This window comes from Symphalangus syndactylus, chromosome 3, assembly GCF_028878055.3.
Source record: "Symphalangus syndactylus isolate Jambi chromosome 3, NHGRI_mSymSyn1-v2.1_pri, whole genome shotgun sequence".
Lineage (NCBI taxonomy): Eukaryota > Metazoa > Chordata > Mammalia > Primates > Hylobatidae > Symphalangus > Symphalangus syndactylus.
This window is the reverse complement of record NC_072425.2, coordinates 71,503,629-71,531,362: the sequence shown is the minus strand read 5'-3', so window position 1 is coordinate 71,531,362 and position 27,734 is coordinate 71,503,629. Positions and strand designations below refer to the sequence as shown.

General features: G+C 37.2%; 1 protein-coding gene across 3 annotated transcripts in view; it reads right to left on the bottom strand.

The window, feature by feature from the left end:
* The window catches only part of ALDH1A1 (aldehyde dehydrogenase 1 family member A1), a 180,815-nt gene that overhangs the window by 37,506 nt on the left and 115,575 nt on the right, over positions 1–27,734 (bottom strand). The window contains exons 2-3 of one of the 3 annotated variants that reach the window (XM_055272248.1): positions 14,567–14,646; positions 1,781–1,885 (exon numbers count right to left, since the gene is read on the bottom strand). In XM_055272248.1, coding sequence (XP_055128223.1) covers positions 1,781–1,885; positions 14,567–14,632 — 171 coding nt within the window. In that variant the 5' untranslated portion in view covers positions 14,633–14,646. Of the gene's footprint in view, positions 1–1,780; positions 1,886–3,956; positions 3,987–14,566; positions 14,647–27,734 lie in introns of those variants that run through there. The other 2 variants (XM_055272249.1, XM_055272247.2) reach the window with 2 other exon arrangements.

Here is a 27,734-nt window from a genome sequence, read left to right as displayed (position 1 = left end):
CATTTCAAATTAGACTTAGAAACACTTACGTGTTCAGATAAATATTCTGAAGTTTTTTACTCTCCTCACCTAGGAGGAGAATAAAAAGTTTATTTAATATTATGCTAATTTTTTATTTTTTGAGACGGAGTTTCGCTCTTGTCACCCAGCTGGAGTGCAATGGCAAAATCTCGGCTCACTGCAACCTCTGCCTCCCGGGTTCAAGTGATTCTCCTACCTCAGCCTCCCGAGTAGCTGAAATTACAGGCATGCGCCACCATGCCCAGCTAATTTTTGTATTTTCAGTAGAGACGAGGTTTCACCATGTTGTCCAGGATGGTCTCAATCTCTTGACCTTGTGATCTGCCCGCCTCAGCCTCCCAAAGTGCTGGGATATCTTACTTTCATAATAAGAAAGACTATTTATTTATTTATTTATTTTTTTAACGGAGCTTCACTCTTGTTGCCCAGGCTGGAGTGCAATGGCACTATCTTGGCTCACTGCAACCTCTGACCCCTGGGTTCAAGCAATTATCCTGCCTCAGCCTCCCCAGTAGCTGGGATTACAGGAACCCACCACCATGCCCAGCTAATTTTTGTATTTTTAGTAGAGATGGGGTTTCACCATGTTAGTCAGGCTGGTCTCAAACTCCTGACTTCAGGTGATCTGCCTACCTCGGCCTCCCGAAGTTCTGGGATTACAGGCGAGAGCCACTGCGCCTGGCCAACCCTATCTTACTTTCGTAATAATCACAAAGTGAAGCAGTAGCCCTACTAGGCACAGGTTATAGTGTCAGAGGAACAGCATTTTAATGTTGATGTAATTATTTATTAGCAATGTCACCTTGAGTAAATTACTCAGCCTTTCTACTCTGCCATTTCATCATTGTTTGTAAAAATGACTCAAAATAGTACCTCCCCTATAGGGTTTCTTTAAGTTTTAAATGAAGATAGCATTTAGAACTTGAGAACAATTTTCACTAAATAAAAATTGATTTTTGTAGTTTCTTAGCTGAGAAATAACAACACTTGTAATTTGTTAGTCAATTTAAGTTATTCTATAATTTAATTTTTAAAGGTGTTGAATAATAATATTAATGCAGTGATTTTTAATAAAATAACTTAGTAATATATTGTTCTAAAAGTTCTATAACAACTTTTAGTTTTATCTAGCAACATAAAAAGAACAATTTCATATGAATAAACGATTTCTCTCCTTTTTCCTTTTCTTTTTTTTTAGGCTGGAGTGCATTGGTATAATCTTGGCTCACTGCAACCTCTGCCTCATGGGCTAAAGTGATTCTCCTGCCTCAGCTTCCTGAGTAGCTGGGATTAGAGGCATGTGCCACCATGCCTGGCTAATTTTTATATTTTTAGTAGAGATGGTGTTTCCCCATGTTGGCCAGGCTGGTCTCAAACTCCTACCTCAAGTGATCCGACTGCCTTGGTCTCGCAAAGTGCTGGGATTACAGGTGTGAGCCACAGCGCCCAGCTGAGGATTTCTCTCCTTTATAACCTATGATCAATCCCTTCTTATATAGTCTGTAAAATAAATCTATATACTATTTCAATTGAAAATAAAGGAAAATGATGTGGAAAAAAAAATCACCATGACACCCAGAAGCACAGGTTTACCATTATTACATAACTACAGAGCATTTTTTTTTTTTTTTTTTTTTGTAACAAGGACAACCATATTTTCATGGCATGTCTTTTGGAACTTGCAATGGGGTTCAGGAGCTCAGAATGGCAAAAAACCAAGAAACCCAGCATAAAATGAAACCAGTGTTCAGAAACTCACCTTATCTCCTTCTTCTACCTGGCAGAGCTCCTCCTCAGTTGCAGGATTAAAGACAGGAAATTTCTTGCCACTCACTGAATCATGCCATTCATTGTTTATGAAGATCTGTAGAGATGAAGAGAAAATACACACAAGGCACTTAAATATGCAGCAAATTTTGGAAATTTTCATAAACTTAAACTAAAGCATTTCACCATGCCTAAATGATGCACATCTCTTCACCTCTCAAAACTTTCTGGCTGTTTAAGACATTTTGTGTTCACATGCATAGACATGTACTAAAATGAAGTACATAATGCTTTTAAGTTTAAGGTATGCAATCATTTCAACACTAGAAAATACATACTGGAGAAGGCAATCTAGAAAACAATGCTTTTACCTGAAATGGCCATGAATTTGAGGCAAAAGCAAAGGCTTTTGTGGGCTTGGTCTTTATTAATGATTGCTTCTATTTTCCACTTTAAATTCTGAACATCCTCATTTTGGGCTACTGGTGATTTGAAATCATAAGAGACTATTTTCTAATCCTTTAATGTTTTAAAGTTAAAAAAAAGAATTTTGCTAAGTAAAGGATTCTAAAAGAAGTTCACTTAGAGAAAATTAGCTAGTCACATTATTTCATTGGCTTTTTAAAAGCATATGGTTTTATTCTCCTTTTCAAAAGATTACCTGGTAATTTCGTTGTCTTCAGACAAAACCAGGAACAAGATTTCTTAATGGTAACTATGAGAAAGAGACGTGCAGCTAAAGAAACAGTAAGCACTAAAAAATATGGAATTTTGTCTGTGTGTACTATAAAATAGAAATACTTAAAAGCATCAGTATGTCATTTAAAATATCTCAGTTTCAACTTTCATGTCACTGAATTTGTCTTTTCTTGATGACACAAGCTTTCACATTTCTTATTATTTGAAATATGAAAACAATCATAAATAGTCTTGGATAGTATATAACTTTCTGTTAGACTTATGACAAGATGGACTAGTTTATTCAATTTTGAATCAGAGGTAGCTAACACAGGGAGTAAAGGAAGGTGACATATGTGCTGGATTATAACATATATCCTAATTCAGACATCCCTTCTTGATATTTAAAGATAAGTTATTAATAGTTCAACCCCAAGGGAGAATGTAATGAAACACTCCTCCAAGGTTTAAATTAGCTACTATGCTAAATGCAAATTACTTATTTATTAAAAATTCCCCAGTTATCACTAGCATAGCTTAAAATTCTATCAGAGTAATAAAATGTATATTACTATGTATCCCTAAATGCCTGAATATAATTCATTCTATATTCTGTGATCTATTATTTAGACAAAATATACTTCCCTGGTCTCCTCTATACTTCCATTAGACAATTTGTCACTTTTTAAATAGTCATTTTTAAGTGTCTGCCTTCCATCAAGGGCGGTGTATGGTTTTGCAGTTTATCTTCAGTGTCCAACACAATCTCAGCCCTCAAGCGATTTTAGCCTCAGTAAAAAATTCTTGAATAACTAACTTAATTGAATCAAAGATCTATAATCCATCAGCTACTCATGGATAAGATCTATAATGTTCTGCAAATGACTACTCTATAACACTTGTGATTTCCAACAAAATGGGGAAGAGGATAAGCCGCCTTGTTTGCCCATTCATGCCAATATAATTTTCCATACAAAAAAACAGCATTATTTCCATACAAGAAAATTATCCTGTATAGTTAGAAACATTCAAAGGAATTGTAGTACTAGCCTGAAATTGATTGTAAAACACATAGGCATTACTAAATAAAGGGAAAAGGGGTGCAAAGCTGTTCAGATGAAGAGACTAGATGTGCAAAAATACATATATGGGGATATGAGAAATATGGAAGAAGTATCAAGAAACCCTATCAGATTATAGAAACAAGATTAACTGAATACAGATGAAGACCATAAAATTCATTGTATTATTTTTTTGGGAAAAAACACTAGCCTCTTAGATCAACTTGAGGAAAAATAAATTCAGATGAAAGTGCTGATTTGCCCAATGTCTCTTAGAGTGAATCAACACTCTAGCTATCAGAAATACATTTTACAGAATCACACAATTATTCTTAGAGTGTTTCCATTTATGCCCTTACAGCTTAGTATTTTTCTTCCCAAGGCATGGCTGGAAAAGAATTTAATCAACTTGTCCCTAACTCAGCTCACTGTCATCTCTAGCTTTATGCTGCTCTCACCCCAAAGTTCTAAAGCTTGCTCATGTACACTGTCCCCCAGCCCTCCCTCTCACACACTGTCCTTCTTCTGTTAATGGCACAAATAATCCCTAGGTACCCTTTTGTATCACTTTATTTTATACAATTATAAAAAAGCTTTCCCTGTTCTCTTTGCCCCCTACCTCTGCCTAATTAAAATTTAATTTTCACCTTGTCATTATAATCTTCCTCAGATTCTGTCAACAGCCCTCCTCAGAATACTTCAGTGATCCTCTATTGTCAGACTGCTTAACATGGCACTGGAGGTGGTTCACGATCTTGCCCCAACATGCTTTTCCAGTCTTTTGCTCTACCATTCCCTCAGTTTACCCTTTGTTCCAGCCTCATTCTACTGCCTCAAACACCATGCTGTTTTTTGCAGCATACTTTTATTCGCACTGTTCTTTAGACTAGAGTTCCACTATTTTCTTCTATTTTTACTTCGAATTCTAGCTTACTATGTCATCTCCTCATGAAGATTTCACTAGTTGCTCCAATTGAATTTAACCTCTTTTTTCTTTCCAACATAACATACTAGTATCCTACCGATAAATTACTTATGTTCTGCTTTGTGTTAATGTTAGATATCTACATATCAGCCTATGAAATTCCAAACAAAAAACTAAAGATATTGCGATACCTGCCGTAGTCTTTTAAATCAAGTCTTTCAAAACCTGCATCAGATTTACTCACTTGCGAATTCTGCCTTCTCTCTGCCTAAAGATTGTATTACCGCCTTAGATTTTGTACCTCTAAACTAAGGGAACACAGATCTCATTTTGGCAGAGATCCAGAATTTCACCCTTCTACAATGTAATTTCATTAAAAATAAAATAAAACAACATACAGAATCAATTACATTTTGCTAGGCCTGTGGTCGGACTTTCTAGTTCTTGCCTGAGTCCTCTTATCCTTAGGTCTGTGATAATCTGTGCTTTCAAGTTCTCAAGATCTCAATGTATTATAGCTTATTTTACTCTCTTTACACACTTTTTGGTAAAAGAATTATTACAATATATATGTACCATCTAGTTCCATGATCAGAATTTGCATCTAAGCTGTACATAAAACTGCCACTTCAGATTAAAGCCAGTGAATGTTTCGTAAATGAGCATTAACCTGAAGTAATAACACATGTTTATCTGGCAGCCTGCAGGCAACTGAAGAGATCAGCTGTAGAGGACCCCAAATTACCAGCACTGTTTTGCATTATTCAGTTTTAACCTTTAAGACAGGAGGACACTGTGAGCCCAACTTGAGTTTGAACTTGTGTTGACATTTATATAATCATGATTAGTAACTTTTATCACAAAAGTGTTTGTCCAATAATGAGTAAATACTTGAGACATAGTCTGGCAGTTATTGTGGAAAAATGAGAGATGAGTTAGCCATGGCCTCTGCTCTCAGGGGCTTATAATCTAAGAGGAGAATGTATTCATGTCAAGAGCAGCCAGTACAGAATTAAAGACTGTGAAGCAAAATGGCCAAAGCAGTGGTGTTGTCAATAAATGGTGGAGAGGGGCATAGGCTAGAAAATGCTTCTTTGAAGGATGGAACTGGATTGGTGGAAAGAAGGAAAAAAAAAAAAGAGTAAAGGGAGGGACAAATCTTTGGAGGTTTGTAACACAGTAAACAGAGCAGCTCCCAATAGAATGGAGTTGCAGTGGACATAAGTCACAGATAAGGCCTGACATTGAAAATAAAGTCAATTTGTGGCAGATCCTGATCCCCAGAGAAAAAAGTTTAGGCTCTATTCTGGATATAAAGAGGGAGAGAGACCAGATCAAATGGATGTTTAGGAATACTGACTTTAAAGTACCGCAAATGGATTTGAAGTAGACCAACCAGAGTCCAGGAAATTAGCCTTGAGACTAATTTCATAATCCTTTCATAAGGTCACAAGGTTTTGAAGGAGAGTGATGTAACAGTGCAGTCTACAAATTATGAATTATGCCATTCTCCCACAAACAGAGGCGTTTCAGCATGAAAAGGGAACCTGGCATAGGTAATGTGATGACCTAGATTGTTAGAAGGCCAGGTATTGCCCAGTCTTTTTCTTCCCCTTAGCTACGGATAATTTATTCACAGGACCTACCTCAAATACCTTTTTTTTTCTGTTTTAATTATAGGAGCTTTACATTTGGCATTTGCCTTCCAGCTAACTGTGTGACCCAATGTTTTTGTATAATCACTGTTCCTATAGTTATATTTAATGGTTATACGGAGAAGTCTAAACTAATAAATGTTTGTTATAATAATTATAAAATTTAAATTAGGCTTGTTGAAATGTTCTATAGTGGTGACAATCTTATTTTCCATTTGTTTTTTGCCTTTAGCCAGCTTAGAGGAAAAGAGATGATATTATAAAAGTAAAATATTCTTGGGTTCTATGTAACCGTTATATATTAACTCAATTCTAATTATGAATTTTGAACTTAGGTTACTTTTGAATAATACATATGTAAAATAGACATCAACCTTCAGTTTGCAATATTGATTGGAAATTATAAATGCCTATGCATACTCTTGGACTTCAAGTACTTTCTATATGGGGAAGTAATCAATAGAAATGTTGAGGCAACTTAGAAATTGTTTTAGATACGCCACATTTTAAGAAATGCATAATTTTACCTTTGATAAACAAGTAGCCATTTCCTGTATTCAACTGGTGTCCAAGAATTAGTCATAATTGTGAAAAAAAAATTGCCTTTCCAGAGTAAAAGTTATTATGTCTTAATGTATTGTGTATAAAGCTACAGTTCTAAATAAGCATTTTTCTCAAAATATTCCTGGCTTGGATAAAGCTAGATTTGACTAGTGGGCAAAATAAAGCCCTATTTGCCTTATCTGCTGATATGAGATTTTGGAGCCTGTGGGCTAAAGTGGAGAGCCCCTGACTCCTTGCAAAAGATACTCAGAGTGCCTTAAATTAATATTATCTCGGCAGGGCAGCAACTGGGCCAGCAGCTCTAGACTCTGTAAGGGAAGCCAATACTTTCTTGGTGGGAGAGAGATTTTAAGAGATCACATTTTCAATGCACAAAGAATTTCTTTTAGATTTTCCAAAGGAGAGGGAGGGTGATGAGAGTTCCCATTTAATGTCATCCATGTGAATTTTCAAACTTGAGAGCTGAGTCACAGCATAGGCTGCATAGGTGGTGGTGTGAACTTGTGGAGACTGGTGTGTGCTGTAAATGTGTCAACCTTTTCTCAGCTTAGGAACCTACCAAAGTACTAAAGGCCGCTGGGAGTCAGGGAGAATGAGATTGGGGATGAATAATGAGGAGGAGAGACTGAACAAAAGTCAGGTGGGGTGTTAAACATTTAAAAGAATCAAAGCTGGATCTCCGGCAACTGCTTTGCACCCTAACCCTGAGGCAGGAGAGCAAAATGTTGAGACTCAAAGTTAAAAAATGTAAAAGGAAATTAAGGAGGAAATAACAAACGGGAGGAAAACTTTTAACTGCCGTCAAATGAATGAAAACAAAATGAGAGAATGACCAAAACAAAAAATAGGAGAAATAAAATTTTCCTTTCATTTGCTTTAAATTATAGTCTGACTTTAGTAACATGAGTATATACTCTTTTTTCTTGTTGTTTGCAAAACCCTGTCAGCTTTTTCAATTGTGTCAGGGCAAGAGAAAAGATGCCACAGCATTTGTTTTGAGTCACACCATCACTGTATCCTAGAGATGATAACAAAACTTGTCAGCAACTTCTGTACATCACGTATTTTCTGTATCAAAGAGTTAAGATGTAGAAGCGATAGAAAGTTCTGCCCATTTTTAGCAGTATCAAGACCCAGTAATACAATTGCTTGCATGTAAGCCCTCTTCCTTCTAAAAGAATACCAAATATAAAGCATAATTCAGTAGTTATTTGTACTCCTTTGATGTCTAAAAAAGTATCGATAGAGCAGTGGAAATGGGACCTGGGTTGGGGGAGGGAACGGTTCAGGCAAAGTTTTTAGAGATGTGAGATTTGTGCAAATTCCCCAGTGAACAAATTTCCATTAGCAAGTCAAACATCACAATGAATCAGGTAGAGATAATATCAGAAAACCAAATATTAGCAACACTTCACATCCTTCTCAAGCAATGCTTCTAAGTTTGTGGATACTTTTGCTATATACATCTATACGCACACACTCACCCAAAACATGTCAGCGTCAGGAAAACCAGTATTACACAAATTTACTTTTCTGATTTATTAGATTTTAAGTAAGGGTTTGTGAAGAAATCCTTGCTCAAATTCTTTCGAACATGGTTCTGTGTTGTCACTTACACTTGGTAAACATATAATATATTCCCTGGCTATAGTTATAATAGCATCATGATAAATCAAACCAAACTGTACCCCCACCACCACCATCCCAAGCCAGGTAATTACCATTTTCAGATATCTCCATTTGATGTCTGTATTTCTATGAGATTTATTTTATGTTGATTTGCAACCTATTGTCCTATAGATTATCCATGCCATTTCAGAGTCATTACCTTTACTGTGGGTTGGTCTTCAAATGAGTTATTTTTCATATTCTCTAAGAGTGTTTCCCCTCATTCTGGCAAGTATGTAGTGACAAATTCAATAGGTTAAAGTCCCAGTTACAAAGTTATATAAAGAGTTGTACTGAGAGCCCTTATGAAATGGGGACAATACCCTCTCTTAGGACATGTGTTCTTTACTTTAGAATTGTTAATTCCGTTTTCTTACAGTCAGGCAGGTGCCAGAAAACAAAACAACTTGCCAGGACAGCAGTCCTCAGAGATGAGCTAAGATATTGCATTCTAAATATTAGTAAATGATTATCTCCCACCATTAAAATCAATGATTGGTACTGTCACTGGTTTGTGGCCATGATCCTGTTTCTGCTTAGCTCTGGCACTTTCTGAAAGGAAAGTTTCTCATGTGGCTGAGTGTGAGTTTCTGGAAGAAAATGGAAGCTCTATCGTGAAGTGACTGGAAGGTGATTGCTGCATTGAAGTTATAAGGCTCACTCACCTAAAACTTTTAGACCCTTGCTGCTGGTCAACAGACATTTTGGTAGCATCAGCAAAAGCTGAAAGACTGTTAAGAACACAGAATCTCAGACTTCAGCCCAGATCTATTCTTTCAACCAGAGTAAGGAATGAATGATAAAAATGCAGTAATAGGTGTGAAAACAGTTGTTAGAGCTAATTGGGAAAGGGGGATAATACCCCCTCCTCTTAGGATATGTGTTATTTACTTCAGATTTTTTTCTTGATTAGGTTTTCTTGAGTGAGATTCTAGTACTACTGGTTTTGTTATCTAAGGAAACAAGGATATCATGTGGGAAAGCATCAGACCCAAGATAAAAAGATTTAGAATCCAGTTTATTCTGCTTTTGCATTTTAAAAGCTCTGCGACCTTAAGTCAGTCATGATCTCTGAGCTCAGGCTCCTCGGGTTTGAAACGGGACTATGATAACATCTTTTCTAGCTCCTCCCAGTGGTTACTGATGAGCCTCAAATGAGAAAAATATATGAAATCAGTTTTGAACTGTGATAAGCAATATAAATATAACTTACATTGAGAACAGAATCATCATATAATTCTAGGAGTCATCTTGGGAAAGAGAATCGAGGAGAGAAAGGCCTAAGTAGTTAATAAGTGCCAGCCACATTCCACAAATTACCTGACTTAATTCTCACAGCCACTTTCCAAGGTAGTCATTCTCATTCCCAATTCACAGACAGAGGAACTGAAGCTCCAGGGGATGAGAAGCTTGGCCAAGGTCATATAATTAAATACATAGAATAGCTGGAAATTGAAGCCAGGTTTAGCTTGTTCAGTCACTGCACCTTGCAGCCAGTCAGCTATTTTTTCACCTGCTTCCAAGCCCAAAGCAAACAAAATATTGCTTCAGTTAGAAGGAAGTTAAAAACATTTCCCAAGTGAAAGCAGCATCACAGCACAATCAGCTTTGCTTTGAACATAAGTCCTTTCCTGTTTTAAGCACCTCTCAGTGATTTTCCTCAAAATCCGCCAGCCAATCTGGCCCCAGTCTGTATTTCAGTTTCATCTTATCCATTCTCTCCCTTATTCAGTTTACTCCAGCCAGATTAGCCTTTGGATAGTTCTTTGAGCATAACGTGCTCTTGTCCTCGGGGTCTTAGCATGTGGTAAGACCTCTGGATCTTTGTTCTTCCCCACTCTTGGCCACCTTATTCTCTACATCCCTCAGGCTTACCTTTAAACCACCTTCCTTAAAGGCTCCCTTCCTAAAAATCCTCATCAAAAGCTCTTCTCCTCATTCTCTCAGCTTTCAGTTATTTTGCTTTAAACACTTATCATAATTTCTGATTAAAGCATTCTCTTCTTTTCTGCCCCACACTCTTCCACACACCTTCCAGGAATAGAGGCTCCATGAGACATGAATCATATTAGCCCTCTTATATCATAAGAACTAGCATAGGGCACTCGTTCAAGTCCTTGTTAAATAAGAGGAAGGAAAATATGGGAGAAATGAAAAGCAAAAGGGAGAAACAAGCAAAGGGGACAAAGGAGGTATTTGGAAGTTCATGTAGCTGAGTTTGTTTGTTGTAAAAATTTAAAGAGATAATCATGGGGGAAAAAAAGCACTTCAAATTCATGCCTGGAATGTATTATTCAATGATTCATAACTCTTCTCCATTGAAAATATCTCTTTAACCCAGAAGGGTTAAACAAACCAGAAATCTAGGAAAGCAATCTCCTACTCTAACCAAAATTGATTCCATAGGAGTTGAAGAAATGTAGTTCACACAGACATTTCACATCCATGTTAAAGTCCTCTGCCTCATAGCCTCTCGTCCTAGCCCAAACGTCACATTTTCAATCAAAGCAGAAAACCTATTTCCTTCCAATTTTCCCTATTGTTCTCTTTTTCTAAGTTGGCTGCAAACTTTCTCCTATTGGCCTGGGAACAGCTGAGCAGCAGCTGGAAAGGCCATGGTAATCAGCAATGGGCAAATGAAAGTCAGGATGAAGAAGGATACAAGAGGATTCTGGCAAGTCAGTGTCCCAGAGTAGCGGAATTGACCTTAAACAAGTCTCTTGCTAGTGTGTTAGCTCAAAGTGCCAGCATTGGCAGTGTAGCTTTGTCACTTACTTGCTGTGTAAATTTAGTAAGTTACATAGCCGCTCTGTTCCTCAGTTCCCTGAACTGTGAAACGGGAATAGTAACCTCCTCATAGGGTTATTATGAGGATTAAATAAAATCATTGTCAAGAACTTAGACAGTCATGGCAGAGTAAGCACAATAAATTTTACTTATAATTATTTATTATGTGTGTGTGTGTATGCATGTATGTATGAGTAAAATGTCATTAGCTGATGAAGATCTTTTGTAGCATGAACAAACTATGGTTTAATGAGTGCAGCTTACTAATTAAGTTAAACATTTTGGGGTTTGAATTCTGTCTGAGAATGCTTGTCTTCTTGAATTTCCTATTTCCTTTTTATAAAAAAGAAAAAAGAAAAGGTAAAACAATAGTATTGTGAAGGGAGAATGGCAAACAAAGTTACCAAGTCCTGTAAGAGAAAATTTTTGATCCCTGAAATCTTGGAAGACCCTTGGAACTTCACTCTGATACAACCTTTGTCAGATGGGACATGACTCTACAAAAAAGAGTGACAGAAAAGCTAGGAGAAGACATGAGGAATACTTGTGGGAAACAGGTCTAGGAAAGGTTGGGTAAAAGAGAAAATTCTGGAAAAACTGGAAAGGATTCAGAAAAATAGGACTAGGATCACTAACGTTAAATCATTTCCCATGTGCCAGGCATTATTTCAAGGGCTTTGTATGCATTAAGTTCATTTAATACTTTCATCGATCTGAGAAAATAGGTGCCTTTATCATCCCCATTTTAAACATAAGAAAACTGAGGCAGAGAGAGGTAATGTAGCTTGCCCAATGATCACATAACTTTCAAATAATCTCTTCATTTAAAGGCTCAATAAAATGGAAAATGTGGGGTTCATTTAGAATTGGAAAGAGGAGTAATGAGGATAAAGATGGGATACGAGTTCATATTACTGAATTTATAACGATGTTTTTGAGGTTTTAAATTCCAAAAGCTTTTGTATAATTTTAGAAACCATTTCTTAAACTCTGATCTCTCTTTAATCTACCCCAGCAAAGAAATAATCAGACTGTACTAGAAAATAAGTCATAAAAAGATATGCATCAATAAATTCTTTTGTTTGGGTGAAAAGCAGTCCCAAGCTTGAGAGTATGTAGCTTTTCTATCGTAGTTGTAATATTTTTTTTTGTTACTCAACCCTGTCTGTTCTCTCCAACTTGTCCTAACACCCAATATACTTCTAGCTACAATAATAATAAAAAAAAAGGACATTAGAATAGTAACAGAAAAATAACACAAGACTTTAGGGGCTGGTAATAGAAGATAATTCCTCAGACACTATAAACTCCTTGCTTGCTTGGTTTGTAACCAGGGAACTTATTATAGTTAATAACCATCATTTTTTTTTAACTCCTCTTGCAAGTGCAAATTCAATCCAATTCTTCACTGGGACATAGTAAGAAAAAAAAAAAAAGGCAAAGGCATTTGAAAAAGCTCACCCATTTAGATTTAATTACATACATAACTGGTGTCCTCCCAAGTGTGAAAATGCTGTAACCAATAAATCAAGCAATAAAATGCTATCTGAGCAGAACAGATTTATATAGAAGATGCATGAGAAATCAAAATTCACTGACTTGTTTGGAGTATTTTTACCCAGAAAAGTTCTTAAACACAGAGCAAAATGCCTGCTCTTTGAGTCTTGTCTTCTTTTGGACACTTAGGTCAGTCATTTTCCCTAGAGGGGAGTTGTTGCACAGTGACTTCGAAGTAGATAGGTTTCAGTCTCAAAATCATCTCTCTGTGTTAAGGGATCATTAGGTCTGTGCTTGTATGTTAGATTTTTAGGACCATCTCATTTGTCTAGTACCGCTTCTTACATGCTTAATTAATGACTACTAAGTGAAGCTTAATTCAGCAGGAAGGTTATTTACATTAGAGCTTCCTTGAAATACACACACAAGGAAGACTTTGCAAACTTCTGCAAAGCCAAAGGAGTGGGGAGACAGGGGCATCCAGACTACCAAAATGTCTTCTTAGGTAGTATCATTAAAAAAAAAAAATTCCCATTAATAATAGTAATACAATAATCTAAGCATTGTCAACAATTTTGAGCTTTATGAAATGTATTTTTAAATGTACCTACTTTCAATTGAAATTTATTGTGAATGACAAACTTGGAATAAGAAAATGAGGGAGACTGGACTCTTGCAATCTTTTGGGCATACCTTTGCCAAATGTAAATTGTTTGAGGGTATGGATTTACTGCATTTTTCATGCTACCATTTGTAGTAAAATTAAACGGAAAAATCTTTTCCCTTTAATAAAACCTCGTGATAACAATACCTTAAAATACACTTCATAGCTGCTGGTCAACCAAGTTAAAGGCACAATCTGATCTCTGCTGCTACTTTCCTGAGGAAAAGAGCCAATCAGCTGAGCAACTTCCTCATTTGTTGTGCTTTATGAAAATGAAAATGCAACAGACCTTAGGATTTCAAAGCCATCCATGGTTACAAGTAAGGAAATAAATATATAACAGCGGGGACTTTTACTTTATCATTAAATTATAATGCCCTTTGTTTTTCTGTTGGCTAATTCAGACAGCAAAATGGCTCTCCCTTGAGTTGCAAGAGTTAATTTCTTACCATACTTTCGGCATCACACCATAAAGATAACTTTAAGTAATTTTGGTTAGATTGTGTTTTATTCATTTGTTTGTTTTGGAGTTCTGGGATCTGACAGGAAAGCAGTGTGAAACAGGCAGAGTTCAGAGTTCCTCTCAGAACGATAAAGCAGGATCCATTTCCTAGTTCCCCCCAGCTGTGGATTTTAAAGTCTGGATCTAGCTCCTGCTCTTGTTTCTCTAAATATTTATCAGTTAACAATTACACATCTCCTCCAATGGCAACAAACTTGGCTGAACAAATAATGCTTTTCTTCTGCCCCACCAAAATATGCAAAATAATGCAAGTCCATCTGAAGTTTTTTGAATCCAATTATCAGACTTAAGTCCCCCTATTTTAACACTCATTTTATTAAACATATTGGAAAGTTATGTTATTTCAGTATGCTCTCTTTCTCCTTGTTTGCTTTCTATTGTTCCTACTAGTTTGGTTCTTTCCAGTAAGCGTCTCTAGTGAGTATTTTCCTCTCTTATCATACATGCCGGCTATAGTGAAGTTAATAGAAGTGCTTAGTAAAGTCCTCTGAATCCTGGTATAAGAATCCTTTCACACAGAAGAGAATTCCTTTCGCTTGGAAATATTTTAAGAAATAAATTTATGAAAGATTGTCTGATATGATTTAGATCATATTTGATCAGGACACTAAACTGAGACCTGCATTTTGCATGCCTTTTATTTTTATATTTGCAAAGGACTCTTTACACAAGTTTACTTAAATTGACCTTTAATGCTTTACATAAATGTAGTTTTTGCAAACCCGAGTCAAAGCAGAAAATAGAAGTTTTACTCACCTTAGTATATTGAATCTTCAAATCAGTGAGTAGGACAGGTAAGTCTGGTGTGCCTGAGGATGACATTTCTGATTCGGCTCCTGGAACACAGGTGACTGGCTCAGCAATTTGGTTCTGATAGAGCACTTGGCTTTATTTGTTCCTTTTTTATCTGCACGGGCTAAAGTTTATTTGCATACTCGGATACGATTGGATGAACAAACTCAGAGCAAAAAAAGAAAACGACACTACTTATTTGTAACACCTAGGGCAGGAAGCCTTTGACTTTAAACTTAAATCCTTAAGAAACCAGTGCTCCAGCATCGAAGTTGCACCTGGAGACAGTGCACTATTTGCAGATGAATTAATTTACAAAGCCGAAACCTGTGATAAGTGTATGCAGCAGCTGCTCTGGCCACTAAGGCCAGTTATTATTTTTTTGACTTTTCATGCTTTTTAATGCTACTATGTAACTTTCTGTTCTCTGACAGACTTGGAATCAGAGAATTTGAGGATTGAAAAGAGTCTAAAAGGGCACTTGTTCTCAGTAGAAGCTGGTGAGGAGAGAACCCTGGCCAGGTGTCTTCAGGACAAGGCTTTCAGGAAATCAGTCCATCTCCCAGAAAATCAGGGTGCTGTTTGGGGAAGAAAGGCCCTTTATCTACACCCTACCCTAAGTTAGTTTTAAAATATCGTATCAGTCATATGTATTTTCAGTGCTGGTTAAGTAGACCTACTGTGATCTCAGAAGCCCTAAATTATCTTTATTTTCTATATGTGAACAGAAAAGCCAGCAGGACTTTTAGGGAATTCGGAACACACTGTCACACACAATCACCACAATTAGAAATATGGCAATATCATCTATTAAAACTCATTTAAAATGAAAGTAATCCTGGTTTTGGAAGTTGTCTGTATTTATCAATATAGGCAGTGTACAAAGACTAAATTTAAGCAGGGCTTCCAAACAATTCAAGTTCTTAAATTGATGTTTAGCTGAAGGACAATTTTTTAAACAGTGTTACTCCCATTTTAAGTACAATACTTTATTGTATTGTAGCTCTAGCAAACGTTACAATAGGAACAAGATAAAATACTTTGGATGTTCTGATTATGAAGAATTAACCAATTTTTTCTCTAGTGAAACTTGCCAATTCCCCTGAATATGGGACTTACATAGGGAAACTAAAAATTTCTGGTTTGCCCAAATCAGGTGCAGCACTTGTTTCCCTTCCTACCCTCATTTCATATACCCATTTTAGAGACATACAGAGGGTGAGTAGCTTACTTATGGTCACAGATCTATTAGTGCAGGACCAGAATTTCTTTTCAGGCCAGTCTGACTCCCAAACCTGGGCTCTTATTTCTGTTTATTATTTCTGCCCTGTTCTCCACAAGAGAACTCCTACATGGGTTCAAGCATCAACTGCTTTGGTTTTCTCAGTGAATAGTCACCCTTACAGGCATTTAAACATAACTTTTTATTCATGTAAGATAAGGGTTTGCAAACTTTTTCTGTAAATATTTTCAGCCTCTGGGCTGGATGGTTTCTGATATAATTTACTTGACTCTGCTTAAAAGAAACTGTAGATGATAGGTAAATTAATGGGTGTAGTTGTTTTCCTATAGAACTTTATTTAAAAAGACAGAAGGCAGGCCAGATTTGGTGCACGGGCCAACTCCCTAGATTCTAAGGCAATATCATTCCTAATGCCTTTGACTCCCCCGTGTCTCATGTTTGAAGACCAGATAGAAACTTCTGTGTTCTTTCAACATTTCTCTTTCTTTCTGTTTGGAAAGTCTAATTGTTTTCTCTCTCAAAAATGTGTTTTGAGTTAAATGCACAATTACACAACAGCTGTTACATAACTTGAGAGTGGTGCTCTGGCCATGCCCAAACAGCTGTGTTTTGCTGCTTTCTTCTCCCAGAGTCACAGTTGTTTGTGGATTCAAATACTGGTTTATTTGATGTCCAGGCGATGAAAGCTCAAGGCTTCATAACATACTTGGCTTGTCATCTCACTTCTTATGTGATCATTCTCAATTGTATTTTATTGGATAATTATGTAAGAACAGTCCCTTTATACCAGGCATTCCTGAATGTAGGCAAAAGGAGTTGCTTTGGAGACAGGTTACCACACCTGCCCATTTAATTTCAGCAAATATTTACTAAGTATCATTTATGCATCCATAATTCTTTAGCCCTAACCTCACTTAAGCAGATCTTTTCTGCCTAGAAACCACAGGGCCTGAGACCTATATTTTTGAGGTAAGTATCATCCTGCCCTGAGAGCTTATTTTGTAGAACAGCATATTTCTGGGAATTGCTGCATATGAGGAAAAGATTTCATCAGACTACTTCTATCCCTTACAGAGGAGATAGTGGCTTTTGTGAGAACCTGGGGACCAAGGTTGCACATTTTAGGACTGGACCCAGGATTGTACATTTTTATGGTATGCCAGGACTATGCAGCAGAGGAGGAGCTGTCCCTTTAACTTGAGGGTGATCAACAAAGGATGTTTCATCTTCTTTTTCCTCCTCATGAACAAACTAAATCACACACACACACACACACACACACACACACACACACACGCAGGCACACGCACATATGGAGAGAGAAGCAAGAAACATAAGAGGATAGTTTATTCATCTCTTGAATTTGACTTCTCCAGCCATTTGTGAAAGCTTTCATTATACCAAGAAACATGTAGATTATGACTTCAACCATTCTTGAAACTACTCTTTCATTTTACAACAAACATCTCCAGAACTCCGTCCAATCCTCAGTTCCTGAAAAGATAAAAGGAACCTAATCGGCCACCCAGTACTTAAAATTTTTTAAAAATGTTGAAAAAAGTCATATGATGAATTAAAAATAGCTTCTGCAATGGACTGAATGTTTTTTGTTCAGTCACAATGCATATGTTGAAATCCTAACTCCCCATGTGATGGCATTAGGAGATGGAGCCTTTGGGAGGTGTATTAGTCCATTCCCATGCTACTAATAAAGACATACCTGAGACTGGGTAATTTATAAAGGAAAGAGGTTTAATTGACTCACAGTTCAGCATGGCTGGGGAGGCCTTAGGAAACTTACAATCATGGTGGAAGGGGAAGCAAACACGTCCTTCTTCACATGGTGGCAGCAAGGAGAAGTGCTCAGCAAAAGGGGGAAAACCCCCTTATAAAACCATCAGATCTTATGAGAATTCACTTATTATCATGAGAACAGGATGAGGGTGACCCCCCTCCATGATTAAAGTACCTCCCGCCAGATCCCTCCCATGACATGTGGGGATTATGGAAACTACAATTCAAGGTGAGATTTGGGTGGGGACACAGAGCCAAATCATATTAGAAGGTAATGAGGTTATAAGGGTAGGACCCTCATGAATGGGATCAGTGCTTTTATAAAAGGGACTCCAGAGAGATCTCTCGCTGTTTCTGCCATGTGAGGATGCAATGAGACGTTGGCAGTCTGTAACCCAAAAGAGGGCTCTCACCAGAACCCAACTATGTTGGCACCCTAATTTCAGACTTCAAGCTTCCAGAACTGTGAGAAATTAATGCCTCTTGCTTATATGCCACTCAGTCTATGGCATTTTTGTTATAGCAGCCTGAACGAACTAAGACAGCTTCTTTTCGTATTTCCTGATTTCAAGATCCTGGAACCATTTACTGAAGGTGAATCTCTCCTACTCCAGTTACATGACCACTCCGCTAACTATTCTCTATTGCCTTAGCATGTCTGCCTGTTGGTAAACCTAGCAAGAAATCTATCCCTATGCTTTAGATTACTACATTTTTATCAGATACCATATCGCTCTTATGCTTATTTGAGTTTTAATAATTTGGGAAAAGTGGATCTTGTATGTAGTAAGAGAGTCTGTACTTAGTTTGCAAGTTGATGTTAAAAATGGAAGTAGAAGGCAGAATTCAAGTATATGAACATATGTATTTGTTGACTAATTTCTGTTCACATGCCCTTCTTCTTCAATTAGAAAAATTTCCTCACCTCTGATTTCTCCTGCTCCTTACATATCCTTTCATTGTTTTTCTCTTTGGCTTGTGTTACTGAGGTAGGATAGATGCCCCTCTTATCTGGTCTAACCAGGACACTAACTGATTAGTAAGGTCACTAAAAGAAACAGTACATTAAAGCCTCTGTAAGATAATTATTTGAGTTTAAATAGGTTTTTGATAAAACTTATGGGTTGAGGCCATTTCTTGGAACTGGATTTGCTGCTTGGAATTTGAAATAATCTTGCATAAATAGTGCTCATAGTGTTTTGTCTACAGCTTCCAGTTTGTTTCCTTAATGTGTAGAAAGAAAGACATGAAAGACATCAATGAGTTGATCAAAATGTAGACTACTTCGAGATTTCCACAATTTTTTTTTTTTTACAATTCTCATGCAGATTATCCAACAACGTGTTTAGAAATTTGATGATATTGTTTGTAATATATTCAGTTTAATTTTCATATAAACAACTTTTCTTACCACCCCTGCCCTGGCAATGAATCAATATTTTGAAGCTGTTGAAGGGGACCAGAAGACAAATAATTAAAGAATAAAGCTCTATAAACTGGAAAACATAAGACAATGGATTCTTTCCTAGAATCTCTGGAGAGACCCTGACATGTCCACTCCTTTGATATTGGCCAGTGAAACTGATTTCAGATCTCTGGCTTCTAAAAGTGTTGTTTTAAACCGCCAAGTTTATAATTGTTACAGCAGCCATTGGAAACAAATGCACTAATCAATAAAAGTTCAAGTTCATAGATGTCAAAATGTATATGTTGTCATTGATCATGCACCAGTCATTCTTCGTGTCATTCAGGTTTATTGTTACTATCTAAATATGCTCATTTAAATAAAGGTAAGCTTTCTATCTGTACCTTACAATGAAAAACTCATCAGGTGTTTTATATATTTTCTATACATATATATTTATGTATATATATGTGTATATATATATATATATATATATATATATAGTAAAGATGGGAAAGAGGTTTATTTGGCTCATGTTTCTGTAGGCTGTACAAGCATGGCACCAGCATCTGCTCAGCTTCTGGTGAAGCTTCAGGAAGATTTTACTCATGGCAGAAGGCAAAGGGGGAGGATATATGTCATATGGAGAGAGAGGGAGCAAGAAAGAGGGGGAAAGTGTCAGGCTCTTACATAACCAGCTCTCCTGTAAATTTATTACCATGGGGAGAGCACCAAGTCATTCATGAGAGATCCACCGGCATGACACAAACACCTCCCACTGGGCCCCACCTTCAGCACTGGAGATTACATTTCAACATAAGATTTGTAGGGGAAAAACATCCAAACTATATTATTCTGCCCCAGGACCCCAAATCTCATGTTCTTCTCACATGGCAAAATACATCATTCCTTTCCAATAGTCCTCCAAAATCCTAGCTTGTTCCAGCATCAACTCAAAAGTTCAAAGTCTCAAGTCTCATCTGAGACTCAAGGCAAGTTTCTTTTACCTGTGAGTTTGTAAAATAAACAAGTTATTTACTTCCAACATACAATGGTAGTACAGGCACTCTCCCCATTCCAAAAGGGAGAAATTGGCCAAAAGAAAGGGGCAACGGGACCTACACAAGTTCAAAATCCATCAGGGTAGTCGTTAAACCTTAAAGCTCCAATGTAATCCTTGAATCCATGCTCTGCATTCTGGTATGAGAAATGTGGTCCTGAGGCCTCTGGTAGCCCTGTCCCCAGGGCTTTGCTGGGCACAACCCACATGGCTGTTCTCAAGGGCTGGAGGTGAATGCCTGCAGCATTTCCAGGCTCAGAGTACAGGCTGCTGGTGGCCCTCCCATTCTGGGCCTGGAGGGCACTGGCCCCATTCCTACAGCTCAACCAGGCAATGCCCTGGTGAGGACTCTGTGTTTGGGGCTGTAACCCCACATTTCCACTTAGCACTGCTCTAGTAGAAGTCCTCTGTGGGAGCTCTGCCCCTGCATCAGGTTCCTACCTGGGCATCAGTCTGAATACCTGCAGACTTAACATTGCATGGAAGCTGCCAAGCCTTATGGCTTTCATCCTCTGAATCAGTGGCCAGAGCAGTATCTAAGGCCTTTTGAGCCAAGGCTAGAGCCAGAGAGGCCTGGTATGGGGAGCAATGTCCCAAGGTTGTGTAGGGCAGCAGGGCTCTGAATCTGACACCGAGAACCACTCTTCCTTCCTAACCCTCTGGGTCTGTGGTGGGAGGGCTTTGAAATGACTTTGAGGCCTTTCTCTCATTGTCTTGAATGTTAGCACTTGGCTCCCTTTTAGTTATGCAAATCTCTCTAGCAAGTGGTTGTTCCTCCACCTGGTGGATTCTTCTGCTGAAAATGCTCTTTCCTTCTCTACCACATGTCCAGACTGAAAATTTTCTGAATTTTTACACTCTGCTTTGCTTTTAATGATAAGTTACAACTTTAAGTTTTTCCTTTGCTCCCGAATCTGATCGTAGGTTGTTAGAAGCAGCCATGCCGTATCTTAAGTGCTTTGCTGCTTAGAAATTTTTCCTGCCAGATTCTAAGTCATTACACTTAAGTTTAAACTTCCATAAAACCCTAGAGCATGGACACAATGTAGCCAGTTTCTTTGCTAGGGCATAACAAAGGTAACCTTTGCTCCAGTTTCCAATAAATTCCTTATTTCCATCTGAGACCTCATCAGCCTGGTCTTCACTGTCCATATTTCTATTAGCATTTTGGTCACAACCACTTAACCAGTTTCCAAGAAGTTCCAAACTTTCTCTCATCTTTCTGACCTCTTCTGAGTAACCTCTCCCCAACAAACTCTTCGAATTTCTTCCTGTTATCCAGTTCCAAAGCTGCTCACATTTTCAAGTATCTTTACAGAAATGCCTCACTCCTTGGTACCAATTTTTGATGTTAATCCATTTTATGTTGCTATAAAGAAATACCTGAGACTAGATAAGTTATAATTTTTTTTGAAGAGGTTTATTTGGCTGACAATTCCGCAGGCTGTACAAGCACGGCACCAGCATCTGCTCTGCTTCTGTTGAAGCCTCGGAAAGCTTTTACTCATTGCAGACGGCAAAGAAGGAGCAAGTATGTTATACGGTGAGAGAGGGAGAGTTACATTTTAAAAATCTTCCAGTTTTGGTTGCATTATAAATATTTATTATATTGCAAAAGTATTATGCAATAAATAACGATTTCTGTGAAAGCTGTTGCTTTTTAAAGTAATTACTGTATTTGGAGAATATAAAACTTTTGGTTTGCATTTGCTTGCTTGAATTTGTTTTCACATTTTAAAATTATACATACATATCCAGATGTATGACCATAATCCAAATTTATCTTCCAGGCCCTGGCTTTGCATTTCAACTGCTTTTCAGATAACTAAGCTAAATGCCACACCTCATCATGTAGCTGGGTTTGCAAACCTGAGAGCCTGCATATTTGTTTTATGTGGACTGTGCAATGCTATACAAATTAGAAACATTTTAAACCCCAGATTTTAACTTCTTAAACTGTCAGAAGACCTGAAGAATAGTTTTAGCCTCTCTGCTACCCATTAAAATCACCTAGGGAATTCAAAACAAACAAAAAATAAAAGATTCTGATTCTGTAGGAGTAGTTTGAGCCCAGGTGTGTTTAAAGTGCCTTAGGTAATTCTAATGTGTGGTCAGCTGTCAGAACCATTGAAGCAGCTCTGGGTTCCATTTCCTCATAGTGCAACCATGAAGGTGAGTAGTAAAGGTTCTCAAAGTTGGAGCAACAACTACATCCACTGGGAACCTTTTAGAAATGCAGTGTCTGACCCCATCTTAGACCTACTGAATCAGAAACTCTCTGGTGGGGCTCAGCAGTTTGTGGTGTAACAAGCTCTCCAGGTGATTCTGATTCATCTTCAAGTTTGAGAATGACTGCACTCCAACATAGACCTCGATCTATCTCTATTATTTATTCTAGTCTCCTTTCACTTAGATTACTACCTAGTCCTTTATTTTATTTTTTAAGGCCACTAAAGGAACTCATTATCATTTTTGCAAACATAATCTTTTTCTTGAATTTCCTGTCTCTGATTAGGACAAAACAACACCAACCGAACTTCAGGCATTGGCAGTTTCTTAATTTTTTTTCTGTTAAAATATTAATTTTATTTAATGAAACAAATTAACACTTTCAACTTTCCAGTGTCCTTATGTTTTAGATTTAGGTTTTAAAGAACATATAGCTGGACTGCTTTTTAATCCAATCCGTCTTTATTTAATGTTTATGTTTAATATGTATTTAATGTGTATATATATTTACTCCTTTATTTATATCTATTGTAATTACTGATGTACTTTGTGCTTTTTCTTTGTCTTTAGATCAGTTAGGATTAAATTTGGCTGCCTCTGATAGAAAACCCAAAATAAATATTCAAGATGGAAATGGATTCTTCTCTTTATCCATGGCAGCCATGGTGTCAGAATGGAAAGACAGAGGCTGCTTCCAGCTCACTGCTCTGACATCCCTAAGGTGTGGCTCTTTGCCTTCTGATAAGACAAGACTGCTAGAACTCCAACAATTACATTTAAATTCCAGGACTCAGAGGAAAGTGACAAAGGTCTAGGGTCCATCTACATTTTGAGGAGGTTTCCCTGAAGCTTGGAGCTCATTGACCTTAGCTTAGTCCCATGTCCATACCTAGCTATAAGGGTAAATAAAGATTGTAAGCTTTCTCTAGGTAGCCTGGTTCATAGTTAAAAATCAGTGCTTGTAAGGGCTAATATCCAGAATCTACAAATAACTTAAATTTACCTGAACAACCCCATCAAAAAGTGGGAGAAGAATATGAACAGACACTTCTCCAAAGAAGACGTTTATGTGGCCAAGAAACATGTGAAAGAAAGCTCATCATCACTGGTCATTAGAGAAATGCAAATCAAAACCACAATCAGATACCATCTCACACCAGTTAGAATGTGGATCATTAAAAAGTCAGGAAACAACAGATGCTGGAGTGGATGTGGAGAAACAGGAATGCTTTTACACTGTTGGTGGGATTGTAAATTAGTTCAACCATTGTGGAAGACAGTGTGGCAATTCCTCAAGCATCTAGAACTAGAAATACCATTTGACCCAGCCATCCCATTACTGGGTATATATACCCAAGGATTACAAATCATGCTGCTATAAAGACACATTCACACGTATGTTTATTGCAGCGCTATTCACAATAGCAAAGACTTGGAACCAATCCAAATGCCCATCAGTGATAGACTGGATAAAGAAAATGTGGCATGTATACACCATGGAATACTATGCAGCCATAAAAAAGGATTCATGTCCTTTGCAGGGACAGGGATAAAGCTGGAAACCATCATTCTCAGAACACTAACACAGGAACAGAAAACCAAACACCGCATGTTCTCACTCATAAGTGGGAGTTGAACAATGAGAACACATGGACACAGGGAGGGGAACGTCACACTCTGGGGCCTGTTGCAGGGTGGGCGTATTAGGGGAGAGATAGCATTAGGAGAAATACCTAATGTAGATGATGGGTTGATGGGTGCGGCAAACCACCATGGCACGTGTATACCTATGTAACAAACCTGCATGTTCTACACATGCATCCCAGAACTTAAAGTATACACATAAAAAAGAAATCAGTGCTTGTTTTATTAAGAATGGGGAGAATGACTATTGCAGAGGTAACTAGCAGTTTCTGCTCCACACTCTTCTTCTTGCCTATCTTCTGTTTTACTGATTATAATTTATTTATTCCTGGCCCGGCATGGTGGCTCACGCCTGTAATCCCAGCACTTTGGGAGGCCGAGGTGGGCAGATCACTTGAGGTCAGGGGTTTGAGACCAGACTGGCCAACATGGTGAAACTCCATCTCTATTAAAAATACAAAAATTAGCCGGACATGGGGGCACGTGCCTGTAGTCCCAACTACTCAGGAGGCTGAGGCAGGAGAATCGCTTGAACCTGGGAGGCAGAGGTTGCAGTGAGCCGAGATTGTGCCACTACACTCCAGCCTGGGTGACAGAGGAAGACTCCATCTCAAATAATAATAATATTAATAATAATAATAGTAATTTATTTATTCCTACTTTTTCACTTCTGTTCTTGTTTGGAAGAAATGCTTTTTGTTAACCTAAAAATTTTAACAAACTTACATGTAAATATAATTACCATTTTTTTCTTACAAAGAATTCAGGGATTTTTGAACACTCTCATTGTCCTATTCTACATGTTATAGTTGTCTGTTATAAATTTTTGTTCCGCCTTGATTTATAGCATCCAATTGGGTCATAATTATATCATTATTATTTTATTCACTCAATTCCTATTTTACTTTACCTGTTTATTAAATTTTCTTCACCTATTATTCATTATTTAATCTCAGTATTTCCTTCTTGGTTTAATTTCACTCTTTGAGAGTCTGTAGAGGTTCACATTCTTGACCAGCCTTGTCAGGAGATTGTGAACTTTGCTAGTTTTTCTTTTCTTTTTTTTTTCTTTTTTTTGAGACAGAATCTCGTTCTGTCGCCAGGCTGGAGTGCAGTGGCTGGATCTCAGCTCACTGCAAGTTCTACCTTCCAGGTTCAAGCGATTCTTCTGCCTCAGCCTCCCAGGTAGCTGGGACTACAGGCGCGTGCCACAACACCGGGCTAATTTTTGTATTTTTAGTAGAGATGTGGTTTCACCATGTTGGCCAGGATTGTCTCCATCTCCTGACCTTGAGATCCACCCGCCTTGGCCTCCCAAAGTTGCTGGGATTACAGGCATGAGCCACCGCGCCTGGCCTAGTTTTTCACAGAATTTTGGGCTTTGTTGATTCTATGTTTGTTTGTTTTTATTAATTTCTGTTCTTATTGTTTCCTTCATTCTATTTTCTCTAGGTTGTTTCGATGTTCCTTCTCTAAGTTCTTGATACTCAGATAATTTAATTTTCCAGCTTTTCTTTTTTTTCATTTAAAGCCCTAAATTTCCCCCTACGCATGTCTTTAGCAGCATCCATAAGTTTCTGTATAGCATTTTCTCTTTTACTCAATTCAAAATACTTTTTAACTCCCATTATGATCTTTTCCTTGATTCATGGGTTATTCTGATGTGCACTTTAAAATTTCTCTATTGGTTAGTAATAACCTCAAAATCTTTGTGGCTTACAAGAGTAAGGCTGTTTTTTATGTGCTTATAAGTTTAGAATAAATAAATAAATACACACACACACAAATGTGACATATATATCCCATTTATTTCTTCTTTAATTTTTCACAGTCTTTTTTTGGTATTTTTTATATTTAGTATAAGTGATAAACTTGACTTGGATCTTTCTAAGTTTTTCCAGACTTACTGAGATATACTTGACAAATAAAAATTTTATATATTAAAGGAATACAGCTTTATAATTTGATATATGTATACATTGTAAAATGATTACTAGTACAAACTACCATATCAATCATCTCTCATAGTTATGATTAGAATTCCTTGTTGTATTAGTTTGGAATTATATATTATTTTTACTATTATTTTTGTGGTTATTCTAGAAATTTCATGTATTTTTTAATTTATCAAAGACTAAAATTAATTAGTACTTTTACTCTTTTCCTCAGTGAATCCAGACACAACAGAACATTTTAAATTCTATTTACATCTCTCCCGACATATATCATTGCAACATCATCGTTGCTGGATATTTACCTAAATATTTGAATGCATATTAATATTACTGGATATTCTATTTTTTACTCCAGATTTATTTCACCTTTTTTTATGGTGAGAACACTTCAAATCCACTCTCAGCAAATTTCAAGTATGCAGTACAGTATTATCAGCTATATTCACGATGCCGTACATTAGACTTCCAGAACTTATTCATCCATATAACTGAATATCCATACCCTTTGACCAACATATTCCCATTGCCCCCACTTCCCTCACCTGGTAACCAATACTTTTCTCTTTGCTTTTATGAGTTCCACTTTTTTAGATTCTGCATGTAAGTCAGATCATGCATGTCATTCTGTGTCTGGCTTATTTTACTTACTGTAATGTCTTTGAGACTCATTTATGTTATTGCAAATGGCAGGATTTCCTTCCTCTTAAAGGCTGAATAATATTCTACGGTATATGGATCCCACATTGTCTTTATTCATTCATCTATTCATGGATACTTAGGTTGTTTCCATATCTTGGCTCTTGTGAATAATGCTGCAATAAACATGAGGGTGCAGATATCTCTTAATGATACTGATTTCAATTCCTTTGGATAAATAGTAAGTCCTCACTTAATGTCGTTGATAGGTTCTTGAAACAGCAATTTTAGGAGGAATGGCATGTAACAAAACCAATTTTACCATAGGCGAATTGATATGAAGAATAGTTAAATTCCTATAGCATGCTTCTTATCACAAAAACATCACCAAACTTCTGAGTAAAGGCCAAAACACTTCTAATATTAAACATTGAAATAAATGTGAGCTATACATACATTTAAGAAAGATTAGTACAAACAAGATGATTATTTACCTGCTGATTCCATTTCAGGGTTGTGGGTCACCAAGCCTATCAAGCAGCTCAGGGCACCAGGCGGTAACTAGTCTTGACCAGGATGCCATCCCATTGCAGGGCAAACTCACACAAACGCACCTATACTCACGCAGGCTGGGACCACGTAGGCATGCCTGTTCACCTAACCTAACATGCACAGATTTGAGATGAGAGAAGAAACCAGACTGCCCGGAGAAAGTCCACACAGATATGGGGAGAATCTGCAAACTCCTTACAGACAGTGGCCCCAGCTGGAAATCGGTTTTTTTTTCCTCAGCAATGTTATAACGAAAAGATGTTGAACAAAGCAATGTTATTGGAGGACCTGCTCTATACCCAGAAGTGAGATTGCTGGATTATATACTAACTCTTAGTAACGTTTTGTGGTTTTTACTGTGCAGGTCTTGTACCTGATCTTTTGTCACATCTATTCCTAAGTAGTTCAGTTTGCTATGCTCTTGTAAATGGCATTTTAAATTTCAATTTTCTATAGTTTGTTGCTAGTCTGTAAAATGCAATTGTTTTTTGTATATTGATCTTATATCCTGAAACCTTGCCAAACCCACTTGTTAGTCTTATTATCTTTTGTTTTCCTGGTAGATTTATTTAGATTTTCTACATACGTAAACATGTCATCTGCAAATAAAGACT